General features: G+C 37.9%; 1 protein-coding gene across 4 annotated transcripts in view; it reads right to left on the bottom strand.

The window, feature by feature from the left end:
• Abca13 (ATP binding cassette subfamily A member 13) overlaps positions 1–20022 on the bottom strand; it is a 403566-nt gene that overhangs the window by 308916 nt on the left and 74628 nt on the right. For 2 of the 4 annotated variants that reach the window (XM_048339551.1, XM_048339552.1), the window contains exons 17-18: positions 15094–19815; positions 9019–9128 (exon numbers count right to left, since the gene is read on the bottom strand). In XM_048339551.1, coding sequence (XP_048195508.1) covers positions 9019–9128; positions 15094–19815 — 4832 coding nt within the window. Of the gene's footprint in view, positions 1–9018; positions 9129–11910; positions 13696–15093; positions 19816–20022 lie in introns of all 4 variants that reach the window. The other 2 variants (XM_048339554.1, XM_048339553.1) reach the window with 2 other exon arrangements.

Genomic DNA, 20022 nt, shown 5'->3' with positions numbered 1-20022 from the left:
AGTGAGATCAAAGTTTTAGGAGTATTGGCGTGAGTTCTGCTTTGAAGGCCTTATAGAATTCAGCTGTGAATCCATTTGGTCCTGGGCTTTTCTTGAATGGGAGGTCTCTTATTGCTATTTCTATTTTATTACTTAATATGGGTCTATCACTTGGAAAAAGAACACCCTCTGGTCAAGGATATTGACGGTGGAGGTAATGTATGTGTGTGAGGGCAGAGGCATAGGCATATTGAAAATCTCTGTGCACCTTGCTCGGTTACTTTCTGTCCATCTAGAACTCTCTTTTAAAAAGTTATTCATTAGATAACATTGTGGCTATGTACAAGGCAGGTGTAATAAATATAATATACCTAAAGTCATGCTTTTCAAAAGCATCCTGCCTTGAGAACTTGTTGCTCTGATTAAACATATTTCACCAATATTAATGGTAGTTTGCTTTACCGTAGAAAATGTAATGTTGCTGGACATGGTGGTACATGCATGCAATCCCAGTACTGGGGAGACTCAGATAAGATTATGTGTTGGAGGGCAGCAGTTGCTTCAAAAGTAAGACTCTGATTCATAAAAAAAAAAGTATGTACATACACACACAAATATGTGTGGAAATATAAGATAGAATCTCTTAATTAAATAGATGAGTAGGTAGATAGAATCTCTTCATTAACTTCCTACTGAAGTGCAAAGCGATGGAAATAAAGAGCTCTCAAACATCCCAGCATTTGCCTTTGATCATTGATGGACCTTTTATTTGGGGGGAAAAATAATAAAAGAAAACACATAGGAATTTTTCTTAAAAAAAAAAAAAAGAAAGAAAGAAAGGAAAAAGTCTTCCAGGCACCAGTGGCTCATACCTGTAATCCTAGATACCCAAAAGTTTGAAAATCTGAGGATCTCAGTTCAAAGACAGCCCTGGCAGAAAAGTCCATGAAACATTTATCTCCAGTAAACCACCTCCCTCCCACCAAAAATAAAGCCAGAACTAGAGCTATGGTTCAAGCAGTAGAGTGCTAGCCTTAAGCAAAGGAAGCTCAAGAACAGCATCCAGCCCCAACATGACACAAAGGGGAAAAAGCCTGAGAGAGAAAAATGCTCCATAAAAAAGTTAACATAATATGTGGTGCTCAGTGGGCTTGAGTGTCTCCACGTGAGATGAGGCTCTGGCATCAGAATGGCTGAGTGGCCATCTGATGGCAACAGGCCCAGCTCTCTCTGCACTTGGATGTGGCACCATGCAGCCCTCAAGTATCACAGTGAAGACATTGCACCTTGATAGCAATAGCCCAGCTCAAGCCTGGACTGTCCCACCTCCAAGGGCATTTTGTTCTCTCACATTTCATCTCCTCAAAGGCTGAATTCCAGCCCTTGCCACTTGCCCTCTCTTCCCTTCTTGCCTTGAAGACATATTCAGATGCCAAATCTGCCAGTTTACTCTAGGGCCCTCCATTCTGCTCCCCTAATCCTTACCTACTTAATTCTTTCCCCAATCAGAGAGAGACTCTGACATTAGACTCCTCATTCTAAAACCATGGGCAAACAAAATAAGCATAAAGAGGAGGGAGAGACAAGAGGATGGGGTAGACAAATGAAGAGGGGAAGACAGGGAGACTGCAGTCAAGAATTTGTTGAATATACTACACAACTAATAAAAGGAAGGATTGGGTTGAGGGAGTGAGAATTTTGAAAGGGGTGACACTAATCAAGACGTATCATACTTCTAAACTGTTTTGTAAAATGGCAATCCCTTTGTACAACACTCTAAAAATAATTTTAAAACTAAAAATAAATAAATAATTAAATAAAACTATGGACAACTGACCTCTACTCTCTGGGCCTCTATTTACCAATTTGTGACATGGCAAACTGAAATAGATGGGAAATGTCAAAAATAATTTCACTGAAAACATGGCTAGAACACCCAAATAAACAAAGCATCATGACAGAAACAACCAAGGTTCAAAATATTGTAAGGATAGTACATATACAAAATGGAATTTTTTTTTGCCTCAGAAAGAATGACATTGCCCCATTCGTAAGGAAATGGAAGAACTTGGAAAAAATTATACGAAGTGAAGTGAGCCAGACCCAAAGAAATATGGACTCTATGGTCTCCCTCATAGGGAATAATTAGCACATGTTTAGGCTAGTCACAGCAGAGGATCACAAGAGCCCAATAGCTATAGCCTTATGAACACATAAGATGATGTTAAGTGAAATGAACTCCATTTTATGAAAACGAATGTTATATCACTGTTGTAATTACTTTCAACATTTCATGTGAGATAAATCTCCACCCGTCCGCATCCATCCTCTCAGCATTTTCCCCGACACGGCCTCATTACAGGCGCAGAGGCAGGGGCGGCTTGGTGGGGCCTAGCCCATCCGAACCTTCTTGTCTCCGGCCACGGGGAGACTGGGGACGCCGGTATACCGGCGGCACTGAACGTGGGGAACATGAGGTCACAGCGGAGGTGAGGTGGAGATGCAGGGCCCGACTCTAGAAGTGGTTACTCAACGTTCCTCCGTATATAAAACAGGCCAAACGCACCAAGAAGGTCGGCATCATCGGTAACTATGGCACCCGCTACGGTGCCTCACTCCGGAAGATGGTGAAAAAAATAGAAATCAGTCAGCAAGCCAAGTACACCCGCTCATTCTGTGGCAAGACCAAGATGAAGAGGTGAGCTGTGGGCATCTGGCACTGTGGTTCCTGCATGAAAACAGTTGCTGGGGGGGCCTGGACCTACAACACCACTTCTGCCGTCACAGTCAAGTCTGCCATTAGAAGACTGAAGGAATTAAAAGACCAGTAAAATCTCTACCATCTAAGTTTCTCTCTACAATAAATGGGTTAATTTATATACATATATAAAAAAATTTCATGTGAAACCATAGCTTCTTTTGTTGAGGATCCTCTTGTTTCCCCTTCGTGTGTTTGTCCTGGCGCTATCACTGTACCTCATCTGAATACCCTGGATACTGTATATACTGGTATTAGAACTAAAGAAGTAAAAGGTAATATCAAAATCGAGAGACAAAGGATAAAAAGACAAATGACTCCAAAACCAATACTTGCAAAACCATTTGGTGTAAACCAACTGAACAACTCATGGGAGTAGAGGGAAAGGGGGAGTGGTGAAAGGAAGAGTGAGGGAGGAGGTAACAAATAGTACAAGAAATGTACCCATGGCCTTATATATGAAACTGTAACCCCTCTGTACATCACTTCGACAATAAATAAGCAATTATTATTTTACAAAAAGAAAAAAAATAGTGTAAGGAAATATCTCTCAAACCTATATGCTAATGAATTGGAGAATCTGAAAGAAAAAGATGAATTTCTAGCAAATATTGATATGCTCAAACTAAATTAGGATTTAAACCAACTAAATAGACCCATATCAAGTAATAAAATAGAAACAGCAATAAGGGACTTCCCATCCAAGAAAAGCCCAGGACCAAATGGATTTACAGCTGAATTCTATAAGGGCTTCAAAGCAGAACTCACACCATTACTCCTAAAACTTTTCAATGAAATTGATAGTTTTCTATCAAACTCATTTTGTGAAACCAGTATAACCTTCATCCCAAAACAAGAGAGGGACTCATCAAAGAAAGAGAACTATAGACCCACTGCTTTGATGAACATCAATACAAAACTTCTCAACAAAATTCTGTCTAATCAACTTCAACAACTCATCAAAAAAAATTAGATACTATGAACAAACCAGATTCATTCCAGGGACACAAAGCTGGCTTAATATACTCAAGTCAATTAATGTAATTCACCACATCAATAGAAGCAAGGACAAGAATCAGATGATCATTTCCATAGATGCAGAAAAAGCATTTGACAAAAAAAAAATCCAACACTCATTTATTATGAAAGCTCTGGAGAAGCTAGGAATCCAGGAAAAATTCCTGAATATAGTAAAGGCTGTGTATGTCAAACCTACAGCTAGCATTATACATAATGGCAAAAAGCCATTTCCTTTAAAAATCAGGTGCAAGACAAGGATGTCTGTTCTCTCCACTCCTCTTCAACATAGTACTAGAATTTCTGGCTAGAGCAATAAGCCAAGAGGCAAATATAAAGGGATTCCAAAGAGGGAAAAATGAAGTAAAACTCTCTCTTTGCAGATGACATGATCCTGTTTTTTAAAGAACCCCATAGACTCTACTCCCAAGTCACTTGAGCTGATCCAAAACTTTGGCAAAGTAGCAGGATATAAAATTAATCCACAAAAATCAATGGCTGTTCTGTATGCCAACAATGTGAAGAATGAGGCTGAAATCAGGAAAACAACTCCTTTTGCAATAGCCTCAAAACAAAACAAAACAAAAAAACCTAGGAATAACCTTAGCCAAAGAAAGTGAAAGACCTCTACCAGGAAAACTTTAAAAACATGAAAAAGGAAATTAAAGCAGAACTAAGGAAGTGGAAAAAAACCTCCTATGCTCCTTGATTAGGAGAATTAACACTGTGAAAATGGCAATATTGCCAAAGGCTATCTAAAAATTCAATGCAATATCTATCAATATCCAAACACCATTCTTTAATGAAATAGAAAAGGAAGCAACCCAAAATTTCATGTGGAACAATAAAAGAGCCCAAATAGCAAAAACAATCCTTAGCGGGAAGAACAGTGCTGGAGGAACATCAATTTCAAAATCTATTTACAAAGTTATAGTAATTAAAAAAATAAGACAGCTTGATATTGGCACAAGAACAAGCCTGAGGACCAGTGGAATAGAACTGAAGACCCAGAAATGAACCCACAGACATATGCCACCTAATCTTTGATACAGGAGCCATAAAAAATAGGATGGAAGAAAGACAGCCGCTTCAACAAATGGTGCTGGCAAAATTAGTTAAACACCTGTTTAAAAAAAAAGACTAAAGCTAGATCCTTATATATCACCCTGTACCAGAATCAATTCCAAATGGATCAAAGACCTTGTGGTAAAAGTAGATACCCTGAAAACATTGCAGGAGAAATAGAAGAAACACTTGGGTTCCTCAGCACAGACCAAAACTTTCTTAATAAAGGCCTAGAAGCACAGAAAATCAAAGAAAGGTTGGACAAATGTGATTGCATGAAACTGCAGAGTTTCTGCATTGCAAAAGACATAGCTTGCAAAATAAATAGAAAGCCCACGGAATGGGAGAAGATCTTCACTGGCCATACAATAGAAAAGGGCCTCATATCTAAAATATACTTAGAATTCAAAAAATTAAGTCCCCCAAAATAAATCCTCAAAGAAGCAATTGCCCCATTAATAAGTGAGCTAAAAACTTAAAGAGAGACTTCACTGAAAAGGAAATGAGAATGGCTAAGAGACACATGAAGACACACTCAACATCCCTGGCCATTAAAGAAAGACTTGGAAAAAATCATACTAAGTGAAGTGATCCAGACCCAAAGAAACATGGACTCTATGGTTTCCCTCATAGGGAATAATTAGTACATGTTTAAGTTAGTCATAGGAGAAAATCACAAGAGCCCAGTAGCTATGCCCATATGAACACATGAGATAATGCTAAGCGAAATGAACTCCACATTATGGAAACAAGTGGTATATCATTGTTATAATTATTTTCAACATGCCATAAGAAACTACCTTTTTTTTTCTTTTTTTTTCCTCTTGTATTCCCTTCCTGTGGTTTTACCCCTACTATCATTGTATCTGATCTGGATACTGTATATACGTGTAGAACTAGGGAAGGGAAAGGGAATCCTAAAATGGAGAGACAAAGGAAAAAAGACAAACCATTCCAAAAGCAATACTTACAAAACCATTTGGTGTAAACCAACTGTACAACTCATGGGAGAGAAAGGGAAAGGGGAAGGGGGGAAATGAGGAAGAAAATAACAAGTTGGATAAGAAATGTACTCACTGCCTTACATATGAAAGTGTAACCACTCTGTACTTTACTTTGACAATAAAGAAGGGGGGAAAAAGAATGCAAATCAAAACAACATTGAGATTCCATCTCACCCCAGTAGGAATGGCCATTATTAAGAAAACTAATAGCAAAAGATGCTGGTGGGGATGTGGCCAAAAGGGAACACTATTACACTGTTAGTGGAAGTGTAAACTTGTTCAACCACTCTGGAAAGCAGTATGGAGGTTTCTCAAACAGCTAAACATACAGCTTCCCTATGACCCAGCACCCCATTTTTGGGCTTTTACATAAAGGACTAAAAGCACGACCATACTAAAGCTACCAGCACAACCATGTTCAATGCAGCACTGGAACCAACCCAGATGCCCCTCAGTAGATGAATGGATCAAGAAATTGTGGTATATATACACAATGGAATTCTATGCTTCTAGCAGAAAGAATGGCATTACCCTATTCACAATGAAATATAAAGACTTGGAAAAAATCATACTGAGTGAAGTGAGCCAGACCCAAAGAAACATAGACTACATAGTTTCCCACAATGGTAATAATTAGTAAATGCTTAGCATAACCCTACCAGATGATCACAATAGCTCTATAGCTAAGTACATATGACCACATCAGCGAAATGAACTCCAAGTTTTAGAAATAACTGGTTCATCAGTGTTGTTGTTATTTTCAATGTACAATATGAAATTATGCCTTATTCTTTTGTTTTTTTGTTTTGTTTTGTTTTTCTTCCCTATAGTATAGCCCCTGTTGTCACTGTAACTGATTTTGGTACTCTAGGTATTGTATATCCATTTATTGGAACTAGGGAAGAGAATGGGAACACCAAAATGGTGAGACAAAGGGTAAATGGCGAACAAATACAACAGCCATACTTACAAGACAATATGTTGTAAACTAACTACAAGGTGGGGGAACTGGGGAGGAGGGAAGGTAAGAGAAAAATGAGGGAGGAGATAACAAGTTTGACAAGAAATGTACTCACTACCTTACTATGTAACTGTAACCCTTCTGTACATCAACTTGACAATAAAAATAAAATTAAAAATAAGAAAACATGGCTGGCTTCAATATGCCAGACAAAGGCACTGAAGAATCAGAAAGAAATTTCACTTAAATTTTACCTAAACATATTTCTATGGGCTATATGCTAAGACTATGCCTCAAAAACAATTTAAAATAGTAACTCAAAAATTCATTCAGTCAATTAATTCAAAATTTCAGTTAGGGTTTCAACACCAACCGAGTCCTCTTAATTCCCTTTGTTGCTCATTCCATTTTCATAGCCTCCCTCCAAATTCATCGCTGGTAGGGATCAAGGAGACATTTACAATACAGAAAAAGATATAAGAAAGAGTGGATGAGATAGCTGCAGTCCAAGAATCCATCATAACCCATCTCTGGGAATGCTGAGAGCAGTTTCCCAGGGTTGTGCACACAGCCCTATCCTCAGCCTGTCCTGTACCTGGGGAAGAAGAAAAAGTGTCCACCACACACCATACCTACCCCAGCCAGCCCTTAGTTGTTGCTTGTGTTTGCTGCCTCCTCTTCTTACTCAATCTTCTCAGCTGCTGTTTGAAATGAGGGTCACCCTGATTCTATATAAAGCTCAACACAATCTCAATAGCCTTCCTGGTATCGCTCAGGGAGGTGGAAGCTGTGACCACTGCCTAGTGGAAGCTCTGGCGCCTTCCAGTATACAACTTGTTCTATCTCGGTGACTGGGAGAGTCAAGATGGATACTTAGCCTAGAAATGCCTGGGCACAATTACATCTTAGCAGCCATGGTCCACATCACCAGCAGTGCACCCCCATTCACTTAATCCTGAGGAGTGGGAGTGGCCACAAACTGGCCACAAATCTATGGGTGGTAGGGGTTGAGCCCACACCAACCCTCATTTTGGGGATCTCTGCATCATACCACAGACCTCAACTGAACATTTCCCCAGTCATCACCCCCAACCCAGATTCCAAGGGGACACATATTGAGTGTCTGCACCTCCTCATCACTCGGGCTTTACTGCATGTACTCACCAAGACTGTCTCCAGCAAGGTCTCCACTTTTCTCCACCCCTTGCTGGTTCACATCACCCCTGTTCAGCCTCTTCTTAGTGCTTCTCAGTGCTATGATGTACAACTGTGCACTAGCATGCTCATTCCTGCCCAAGGCTCACTTCCGCTCCTGCCTCCCAACAGGTGCTGTTCTGCATATCTGGCTCTCAGCCTCAGCTACCCACACCCAACAGTGATTCCACTTCAGGGCTGCCCACTCTTCCTCTCTTTCCTCTGTGACATCCTCCACTTTCCCATAGTTTTCTCACTTGTACCCAATGAGCTCCAAATGTAGTGTCTCTTATACACTCCCACATGAACACACTACATATTTAGAAATTTCAGAGGTTGGAGACATAATCACAAGAGGGATCTTGGCATTTATTCACTCAACAAGCATTGACTGGTCAATGAGCTCTAATTACCATATGCTGGGTTCATTAGTCAATAGACAAGTTTCATTTTTAGTGTAAATGCTCACTGTGGCGGGACACCACGCTGAAAACATGGGTTTCATAAGAGACTGGTCCTGCTCTCAGTGAGGCTACAGACCATGGTGGGAAAGGAGGGACAAGAAAGCAAAATGCAAAAATAAGAAATTCACTTGTGTGGACCACAGCATACCGGGGGACTGTATCTTTTGTGTCAAAAACTAATGATTAGGACATGGCTGTGCCTGCAATACAAAGAATCAGATTTGATAGACAGCTCCTCAAGGTCCTTGGAGCAATGGAAGTAGGGAAGTTCTGGATGAAATATCCCCAACTCTAAACTACAGAGCATATTGGAGGTCATGTCAAAGAGATAGGAGAAGTACATTCCATAGGAAAATACACAGTGACCAGAAAGCTCAGTGTCAGATCAGGAACAGATTGCCCAATAAAGCTAGGACAGGATCTGGTAAGGAGGAAATATAGGCATAGGTCAGATAGCTACAGAACCAATAACCAGATAAACAAGACAGTGGTTTCTGCTAAAAGAAACTCAGAATATTGCATCCCTTATTGGGAAAGTTCTGGAAAGTGGCACAGGGCAATTATCAAGCAGCCCACCTGCAAAGATGATGAGCACATGCAACACCATCATCTTGGCTTTCTGCAGCATCTCCATGGCTTCTGAGGATGTCTCCAGCTGCTGGAAAGCTTGGCACATGTCAACAACACTTAGGAAGAAACACACAATGGCATTAAATGTTCAACATCTGCAACCAGGTACACTGTTTCACATGTGCATTGTCTCCATCCAACTGTATTCATGTCACAATAACAACAAGAAATTCGCAGATAACACCAGGCAGACTTCCAGAAAGATTTGCATATCTATTTTAATTAAAGCATTGGTTTTACTGCCAAGAGCATAATATTTGCTTTTTGTTCTTTGCTCCATTCTCTTGAAATGCAAAGGCAAACAATTACAGAACATCAAACAAAAATAACCTACATTCAGTGATAATGGTTCACACCTATAATTTAGCTACTAGGAGGCTGAGATCTGAGGACTGTGGTTCAAAACCAGCCTGTATAGCAAAGTCCATGAGACTCTAATCTCCAATTAACCACCAAAAATCTACAAGTTGAGCTGTGGCTCAAGCCCAGAAACAGCACTCAGGTCCTGAGTTCAAGCTCTAGTACTAGCACAGAGAAGAGACAGAGACAGAGACAGAGACAGACAGACAGAGACAGACAGAGACAGACAGACAGAGAGGAGAAAGAAGGAAAGAGAGAGGGAGAGAGGGAGGGAGGGAGGAGAGGAAGGAGGGAGAGAGTCGAAAGTGTTTTAGAGAATGGATGTGCTTGTTACTGTGACCTTATCATTGCCCAATGTACACATGTATCCAAATACCAAAGGAACTGGACACGAATGTTTCCTTATCATAATTCTAGCTATTCAGTAGGCTGAAATCAAAAGGATTGTGGTTCAAAGCCTTGGCATAAAAGTCTGAGAAATTCCATTTCTAAAATAACTAGCAAAAAGTAGGGCTAGAGGCATGGTTCCAGTGGTAGAGACCCAGTTGAGTAAGAAAGCATGAGGCTCTGAGTTAAACCCTCATATCAAACTGTACCCCATAAGTTTGTACAATTATGTTTCACTCCAAAATAAAACAAGCAACTGCTCTAAAAAATAAAAAGAAAATAAATAAGACAAACAAAATAATAAAATGTTAAAACTTTATGGTATATAAAATTATGGTATAAATTCCTTATCAAAAGACTGAAAAAAAGTAAGATGAAACCAGGCACAATGTCTCCATCTGTAATCCTAATTACTCAGGAGGTTGGGTTCTGAGAATTGAGGTTTGAAGCCAGTCTAGGCAGGAAAGTCCGTGAGACTTTAATCTCCAACTGACCACCAAAAAAAAAAAAAAAAGCTGGAATTGAAGCTGTAGTTTATATGGTAGAGCACTAGCCTTGAGCACAAAAGCTCAGGGGCATGCCCAGGCCCCAAGTTTAAGCCCCATGGCTGAAAAAGCAGCTAAGATAAAAGCTGAGATTGATGGAAAACAGAAATTGCCAAGCCCACCTGCAGTTCAAAACTAGAGCAAAGCTAAAGCCACAGTTAAATGTTTGTATTTCAAAGTAGTCAGAGTTCTATGGCCAAGTATAACTAAAGACATCCTCCTAAACTACAAAAAGAAAGAAAGAAAGAAAGAAAGAAAGAAAGAAAGAAAGAAAGAAAGAAAGAAAGAAAGAAAGAAAGAAAGAAAGAGAGAGAGAGAGAGAAAGAAAGAAAGAGAGAGAGAGAGAAAGAAAGAAAGAGAGAGAAGAAAAGAAAAGAAAAGGACTGGATTCAAGGTGAAGCTCTGTAGCAAGAAAGCTAACAGGAAATAGGTCAGATGGCATGGTGGCATATGAACAAAGGTTTAAAGGGCTCCTCTGGCCTCTACATACCAGTGAGAGAAAAACAGATATGGGCAGGGACAATGAACAATGTAAACAGTCCTATCCCACCTCGAATGAAAAAACTGAGCTAGCACAGAACTTTTGGGTGTCTTCTGCACACCAAGAGGTACAACTCCTTGAACCTAAAGAAGCAGACAGTTTCAAGAGCATGAGGCCTAACAAGACTGAATCTTGTAAGTAGAGCTTTCCTTTATCCTAACTTGAGAAATGGATCAACTATTTAAAAGTGGGTTCAATCTAAACACAGCAGAACCAACCAATGCCTAGGACAGATTGGGTAGCTATGAATGCCAGCATTATTTCCTATGCAAAATGAGGTAATATTCTTGGTTTAATATCTAATATTAGGACCCTGAGCTATCTGAGTATGTATTCAGAAAAATGGTCTTGAGATATATTAGCAGAATATAAGAGTGTGTGTGTGTGCGTGTGCGTGTGTGTGTGTGTGTGTGTGTGTGTTGGTATTAGGGCATTGACACTGTCCCTTAACTTTTTCACTCAAGGCTGGCACAATACCACTACACACACAAGACCACTTCTGGTTTTTGGTGGTCAAATGGAGATAAATATCTCAGAAACTTTTCTTTTTTTTTTTTCTTTTTTTTTCTTTTTTTTTTACCAGTCCTGGGGCTTGGACTCAGGGCCTGAGCACTGTCCCTGGCTTCTTTTTGCTCAAGGCTAGCACTCTGCCACTTCTGGCCGCTTTCTATATATGTGGTGTTGGGGAATTGAACCCAGGGCCTCATGTATATGAGGCAAGCTCTCTCGCCACTAGGCCATATCCCCAGCCCTCTTAGAAACTTTTCTGTCTGGCAGGCTTAAACTCAGCCTGGCTTTTGCTTTTAAAAGTAATTTACTTTAGAAAATCTCTGAATCCAAACCATATTTGCTTGTCAAACAGTGAGTTAAATATAAAAAAAAAAATTATTGGTCCTGAATCACTCTTGATGGAAGCCAACTGCAGAGGGTCAAGATCTACTCACCCTAATCTGTTGTTGGTTATAGCAGTAGAGGAAAAGTAGAGTGAGTAAGGGTTTGGATTACCTTTGATCTGTCAGTAGAACCTTTTTCCAATAGGCAATTAATACAAGTAATTTCTTCATGTATGTGCTGAAAGATGACAATGATTTCAAGTTATGTGGAAAATCCATCATCTTTTCTTTTGGTGGCATGAGATTCTTTCCAGTAGTTGCATTAAGATAGACTTCAAAAAATTGATGGAATGAAGTGTTTATGGAATTCAGCCACTGGGAGTTGTCTGGGAGGAGACTTTTTCTTAAGAGAACTAGCTGATCTAGCAAATTCTGGATTGCTATTTCAAGTTGATGATGAATGAAACCTTTGCTTAAATCATCTCCACCTTCACTTGTAATTCCACTGGAGGCCTCTACAACTGTTTCTATCATTCTGAAAAGGTTATTCGAATGATGAACCAATGTCCACAACAGATTAAAAGCATCCCAATTGTCCCTCTTTAAGCTACTCCAAAGGGCTTCTAGTGTGAGATCAAATATCATTTTAAAGGAATTCCCTACTTTTGTGTTATTTTCTGTTAACATAGTATCCTCCAAATGGCTTATTTCACGAATTCTTTCCCATATTGTATCTTGAGGCCCATGGTGAGAAGAAATTGGATTAAGCTGCAAGAAGTCCATTTTGTGGGTGATGTTATTTATAGGAACTAAGCAAGTCAAAATTTCTTCCATCAAGTTGACAGAACCCATAGAAACTATTTGAGTTCCATTATTAAATGCCACTACCAAAAGACGCTCCAAAAATTCCAAATTGATTTCCACTGAAGTTAAAAACTCAGCAATTTCTTCCAAAATATTAGAAAAGTCATTGGATTGACTCATATTTGAGAATACACTAGATGACATATTGAAAATATCAGAGTCTTGTGGAATATTGGGCTTGACCCCCAACATCCCAAAGGACAAGTCAAGAAATGGCATCAGCAAATCATTTATCTTTTCAAATGTCACATGGTCCACTTTTCTCAAAGGAATTCTTTCTTTCACAAGATGCTGGACACTTTGCTGCATGACAGAATAAAAAATATTTAAAAAGTCCACGGCGTCCTTGGTGTTAGAGATGAAATGGGTTTCCACGAGAGTGGCCATCTTCCCTGAAACTTTCTTCACTAGCTTCAGAAGTTTCACAGCATAGTCCAAATGTGTGGCGATATCTCTCAGCTCAGCACTGCCATTAAACAGCATGGTGAGGATTCTAGACATTTCTAAGAAGGGCTGCAGGCCATGGCTTTCTCCATCAGCTCTAGCGATAACATCAAGTAACCTCTTAGTGATTTCTAATGTGTCTCTATTTCTTAGAGGAAATGAGTTATTTATAAAGGGAAGCAAGTTGGTTAGGTCAGCAAGCACAAGTTCTTGGAGTGCAAGACAGGAGGTATGGAAGTCTTGATTAAGAGACTTTGAAAGTATGTCCATAAGATTTTCTATCTTTGTAGAACTTTCTCTCACAAGGTGAAGGACCGAAGTAAGATTTTGGTTGAGACTGGTGAGTTGCTCAGAGTTATTCACATGGGAAAGCAGCTCACTCACCACCACAAGAAAGTGTGGATTATCTTCAGTCTCATTTTGCAGTGAAGTTTCCCTTCGAAGGGCATGAAATAAATCTCGTACAAATGTCAGTCCTCGTTGACTATCAAAAGAAAATTCTCCACTGTCTAACATAAATGAGCTTCTGATTAGATGATATATAGTCCCCTTTAGCCATGAGAAAAAACTCATCAATCTGTATCCACTCATCAGTGTAAGAAATTGATCCAGTTTCAGCACTTCTCGAATTTTATCTTTTGAGATAAAGCTGTAAATATGTATTAACTTTTGTTAATGTATTAGCAACAGAAAGATTAAAATATGTAGTGGTTTTAATGATACTATTCATTTCATAATAGCATGGAATGATAATGCTTAGTGAAAGATGGATTGCCAAAGTAATTCTAGGGGAATCGTAACAATTTGCTACCAAATAATACAAAGAGTAAAGGACTTTCATGGGCAATTCTATTGCAATTCTTTGATGCTAATGTTCAAAGAAATCTATATTCTTTTGTTTTTAGAAAAGAACTTAATTCACTAAAAGTGATCTTGATGTATAAGGTAAATCTCTGAAAAAGTGGCCAGCCTATGTTATACTTTTTGTGAATGTTTAAATTACCAGATGATCACTTAGACGCTGTGGTGGGTTTATAACATGTCAAGTTGGCTAAGAAAACCAACAGCCCCCATCTCTCTATGTCTCTAAATTGGTTATGCTCTAAAGGAGATTTCCCCAAGAGAGTGGAAGGAAAGATAGGAGTTAAAGCATATGACATAAATATGTCTCCTACTAGCTACCAAGTCTAAGGCTAATCGAAATGCTGCCGAAAGGGGACTTTATTGAAATAAAGTCCCTAGTCAGTTAACCTCATGTTATTCAAAATGAATATTGTCTAGGTGGGCCTGACATCATCAGGTGAATTAATTGTAAAAGAGTCACATAGAGCCTCCTGACTTCAACAGTAGCTATGAAAGCCTTTGCTCTCCCTTCCCCTCAGGACTTCTTTATATACCATCATTGAGAGAGAGGGCTTCAGCTCATGTCCCTGATGTCTTTGCCTACTATTAACTACCCTACCTGAACCCTTTCTGAGTTTGCATTTTCATATCGAGTTTCCCAAATTTTGTAGCCCAAGACTCTCTCTTCCATCCTTGGTAGATAACCATGGTTGAACCTTGAGTGACAGAATATGGAATATAATTAATTCTATCAGTAGTATTTTCACCAGTAACTGTCAAAGATTTTTAAACACCTGAATAGAAATAACATGATTCACAACTTTAATGTTCCTAAATACAAAACCACAGGAGGTAAATTGGAGGGGAAAAAGTATTAAAGCCCTTGAAGATTAGACAGAGAACAGAGAAGCTCAAATCATGTTCATGCTCTATGTACATATTTATCCATAAAATATTAATTTTTCAGTTGTACATAAAACAGAATTTTATAACTGTTTTAATAATCTAAAATATTGAAATATAAAATATGCTAATCCCTGGCTAGGTTTAAAACTTACTGATGAAATGGCAGTAATCAAAGTAATTTTACCTTCATAATGTGGAAAAATGCTCATTAAAGCAATGAATTAATTGGCATTTTCTACTCCAGAAATTAAAGTGGGCTGAGCTTTACAAGCACTATACAAAGGCAAGGTATATTTACCTCATTTCTGCAATAACATCTTTGTGGAAGTCTTTCAGCAGGAAAGATATTTTGTTCTCAGAATTTTCTTTTAGGGAGAATGTTCTCAAAAGCTCTTCCATGAAATCCATTATGCTTCTCAGAGAGAAAACTGTTTCCCCACCATTTTCTGACTGTAAACGACTCAGGGTAAGGTTAATAAAATTCAACATTTGGAGGTCACTATCACCTAAATTTGGAGCTGTTGCTTGAGAACTTGATGCTACGTCATTGAATGCATTAATTAGAAGGTTGACAAGAAGTAATTGTACAACAGAGAAATTACTTAGTTGCTCCTCATTTAGGTGTGTAATAAAGGCAATGTCAAAATTGTTTTCTCTAGAAATGCCTTTCAGAGACCCCCAGTTGCTAGTGATAACTTTAGTTAACACAGTTATAACATCAGTTGAAATCTCATTGTCCATAGCAACAAGTAATGTTTGTATCAGTTGGGAATAATTTTCATCTGCATACACAAAAAGCAAGTTTTTTGTTACCTGTAGGAAATCTTCAATAATTTCTAATGACTTTGATGATGATAAATCTAGGATTTCCAAAAACTGGGTAAGTTGCAAAGTTATATTTGGAAAGTCCACAGAATTTATGTCTTGGATTTCCTTGTTGAATTCAGAGAACAGGTGATTGATACTAAAGTTATAGATTAAGTCTTTAATGATTTGTTTGAAGTCAACCCACAATTCTTCAAAGTTGTTAATTGATTCTGTTTTTTTAATGAAATCTGATACAGCTTCTAAACTACTGTGTGTAAGATTTGCATTCAGAAGAAACAAGAATGGAGACTGATCTCCAGAAATTGATTTGATTATCCTGTCCAAATTTAAGGAATTATTACCATGGGCAGATATCTTTATACCTGTAGTAATATTAATAATCTTGTTTAAATTAGCTAGCTTATTAAGAATATTTTTACTTGATGTACCTTTTGTAAAATTCAAATGTTTTAGTTTTTCTATTATTTTCAAGGCAACCTGTTTTATGGGGCCACCAGGACAAGCTTCATGGATGCTGCCATTACTTTGATTTCCAAAATATGAAACAAAGGGTAAGACCTTGTACCAAAATTCTTGTATACTTTTCACAAGTGGTGTTTGAATATGGAAGACTTCAGACAGATTAAGTAGATTAGAATTCCAGTCCACTAATTCATGTATCACACAGACTACTTTCCTAGTCATTTCTATTCTTGAGCTTTCATTTGAACACTGTGAATCTTCACCAAGAGGAGACAGATGGAGATGCTCAAGGATGCTGGTAAATTTTTGATAAAAAGAAGACATAAACCCATGGATATTACAGGTTTCTAACCTTGAATTCTGCTGAAAACCAGTTGTACCATTCCAGCACCAAACAACAGGAAAACAAGTTAGAGCCTCAGATACAATGGCTGGTTGGTCTGATATTAACTCAATGATATCCAGAAGAGTTTTGAATACAGTGGCAAAGTCTTCCTTGGCAATATTGGCAGTGCTTATGCCATGAAGCAGTGTGAAGTTATAGACATCCTTGAGGCTCTCTGTGATGGTTTTACCAGCAATTCCCTGGAGGAGCCCCATGATACGAGGAAGAGCATAATATACATCCACCACAGCATTCATCTCATCTTTAGGAAATAGCTGAGAGAGTCTCAGCAGATGATTCACATTCCATGAGTGAAAGCTGGCCATAAATTTTTCTACCAAGCCAATAAGTAAGTTGACTCCTGAGTTGTCAGGATCTAATCTACTGAGATTCTTAAAGAAATCTACTAGGCCTTCACTGATTTGTTCAAGCTGGTCAAATAACAGCTCTATGTCAGCCTTCTTGAGGAAGGAAGGAAGAAAGGAAGTTATTTTATTTAAAACTTGAATATGGGCCATATTTTGTGGAATATTGGAGTGGATGGCAGGCATCAAGGAGGTGAACACATCCCTCATCAATTGAATACCAAGACCCACAGATTTCATTAATTCATGTGGAATATTTTCTGATGAATTTTGAAGATCATGTGATAGGTTGAAGGCAAAATAATTAGCTAAATGATAAATGGAATTGCCTAAACTGATTATATCCTTTTCCTTTGGATAGGTGGAGAATATTCCAAAAAGTTTTTTCATACTAGGAAAGGAATTTCTTTCCAGGATAGCAGGAGAAATATCTTGTAAATATTTCTGTATTTCCTTCCCCAGAGTTGTTATATGCAGCCATATGTTTTTAAACTGACTGGGAATTCCATCTAATGTATCTATAGGTCTTAGAAGTAATTCATTAAAATGTTTCCAATTGGCTTGGGAGAGGAAATCAAACTCCCTTGTTAAGTTGTGGATAATCATCTTTACTTGGTTTGTAGAATCATTTAAAAGAGCTAATAAAATCTCAAATTCTGGTACTTCCTCTTTTTCCAAGACCATACTAATTATAATATTTAGAAAGTCAGCCAGGTCTTTCAAGTAAATATTTATACAATTTATATTAGACTCATTTAAAGAACAAAGACTTTCTTTTATATTGAATACCCAAGTTAGAATTTTTAATATAGAGTTCATTTTGTTTTCAATATCCTTTAAATTCCTCAAAGTACTGTGAAGAGACCCTCGGAAGAAACTTGAGTTAGACATGACGTATATATGGTCTATGACTTCTATCCATGTAATGCAGCCTTTTAGCGCACTAATGGTGTTTTCAGAGGAAAATGTGGAATTTAACACAGCCAGAATCTTAATAGCCTTCTGGAAATTATCTACATCTGATAAGCCATCTTCTAAAATCAATACAATAACTTTTTGGAAAAGATCAGCACAAGACAATAAATCTTGATCATGTGATACATTTCTAAAAAATAATGTTGTTTCTCTTAGCTCGGTAATAATACTTTCAAATCTGGCTCCATAATCTGTGAGATTTTTTAAAAGATAGTCATTTATCAAAGCTACATTTTTACCCATATACTTTGTGGGGTTGCTTAACTTGGTGAAAACTTCAAGCAGAGAATATAAAAACTCTCTGCTTACATTTGTTTTCAGTGGCACTGACGTTAGCTGGTGTAGGGCAGTTTTCATGGCAAAAAATGATTTCTGTACTTGGTCCAAATTAAGTGATTTTACTGTAACTAACTCATCATCTATTGCTACCCACAGATTCCTGAGGTACAGGAGAGAATTCCAATCATGGAAGTAATCAGCTTGCGTTAAGTTTTTAAACAAATTTAATATGAGTCTAGCAGCATGATGGGTTGGAAACACTCCCTGGCAGCTTTTAGAAATGTTCACATCATTTTCTAATTCATCCAAAAGCTGAGTGAGACCAACATGAAGAGGAGGGAAAATATGCAGTTCAAATTTAAATATTTGAGAGATGCTTGCCCATATCTCAGTCCACATTTGAAGCCATGATAGAGTACAGTGAACAGCCATAAACTCATTAAACATACTGATGTTTGCTGAAAGGTTGGAAAATATTCTTTCCCAGGGAAGAGTGAAGAAATCTCCCTCATTTGTTGAATAATTCACAGAAGAAAGGTTATCCAAAATAATAAAGCATTCGTTATTCAGCAAGGCTTGTTCTGAACCATTGAAGAGTTGGCTCATATATTGGAACAAAGAAATGCGAAAATCTTCATCTACTACTAGCAGCTGTTTGAGACCTATCAAAGTATTATGGATCACTTCCAATTCTTTGTCATTGCTAGACCTCAGAGATTGGGTTTTAAGCTCCAAAAAGTTAAAAATTGAAATTATCTGTTGACAGTAAGATACTTCAGAAATCCTCCCAAGAAACTCTGCTGCCTCTGACAAAAATGCAAATGCATTGCTGATGTTTTGGAAATTAAACTGTTTAATAATGTCCAAAATATGTCTAGAAATTTTGGAGAGATAAGTTATCAAAGACTCTCTACTCTGAATGCTCAAGAATTGATAAATAAGTTGGTAAAATGAAGAATAAACCTGAAGAAGTAAACTTGAATCTTTGTTGTTAAAGACATTTAGATAGAGATGAGTCAAAACTTTTTCAACTTCCTGCTTTTGGGGTTCAGAAAGGGCTAAGAAGAGATCAGTTGCATTCTTTAGCACATAGACTGTATCCAGAGCTTTAAAAACTTTTTCCTGGCTCAGGAATCCAAATTCATAGAGGCCATTTATTACAGTTTCACATAAATGTACAAAATCCATGTTCAGGGTTGGTGGTCTAGGCAAATCAGAATGGAACAACCAGGACAAGTTAAAACTTGTACTAAGAATCTTCTTATTTTCTGGAACTGAAAATCCTAAGAGGGTAGAGAGTGCTTCTAATTTAACTCTTTCACCTCTGGGAATACCATAGAGCCATAATTCTAGCAGTTTGGGGTTAATTTCAAAAAGTACTAATTCCACAAATCTCAGAATATTTTTGGATTCTGTCCTCATCCAGTGGTTTTCAAGAGTTTGCATTTTGTTGATCACCTGTTCACTAAATTCCAGAAGTTTCTGAGTATCAACAGTGTATGGGTTTCTGTCTACATTTGTTACATGATTTATCCACAGCACATTTTCATTCTGAACATCCTCAGTGAGTGACAAGAGCTCAGAAACAATAGATGAATTGAAAGGAACAGGCAACAATAACTCTTCCAAAAATTCTACAAATAATGAAAAAAATTTCTTCTGTTCATCTTCCTGTGCATGCAATGTCTCTTCTGCTACCAGAAGCTGCTTTGTGAAATTTAGGACCCTATAACATTAATAAAAGTGCTTTAGTATCAGAAAAAATAATAAATCCTATATATTAAATTTCTAAGATAGTAGTCATTTGTAGTAAACCAAAACATGTGCTCTGCATTTCCCAACACATGGTAATGTAATGTGAGAATTTAAAATGTTTAAATTTTTCACAATGTAGTTGTCGACATTTAGCTTAAATGTGTTTTTTATCATCACT

This window comes from Perognathus longimembris, chromosome 2 (genome assembly GCF_023159225.1).
Source record: "Perognathus longimembris pacificus isolate PPM17 chromosome 2, ASM2315922v1, whole genome shotgun sequence".
NCBI lineage: Eukaryota > Metazoa > Chordata > Mammalia > Rodentia > Heteromyidae > Perognathus > Perognathus longimembris.
This window is presented reverse-complemented; position numbering and strand designations above follow the sequence as displayed.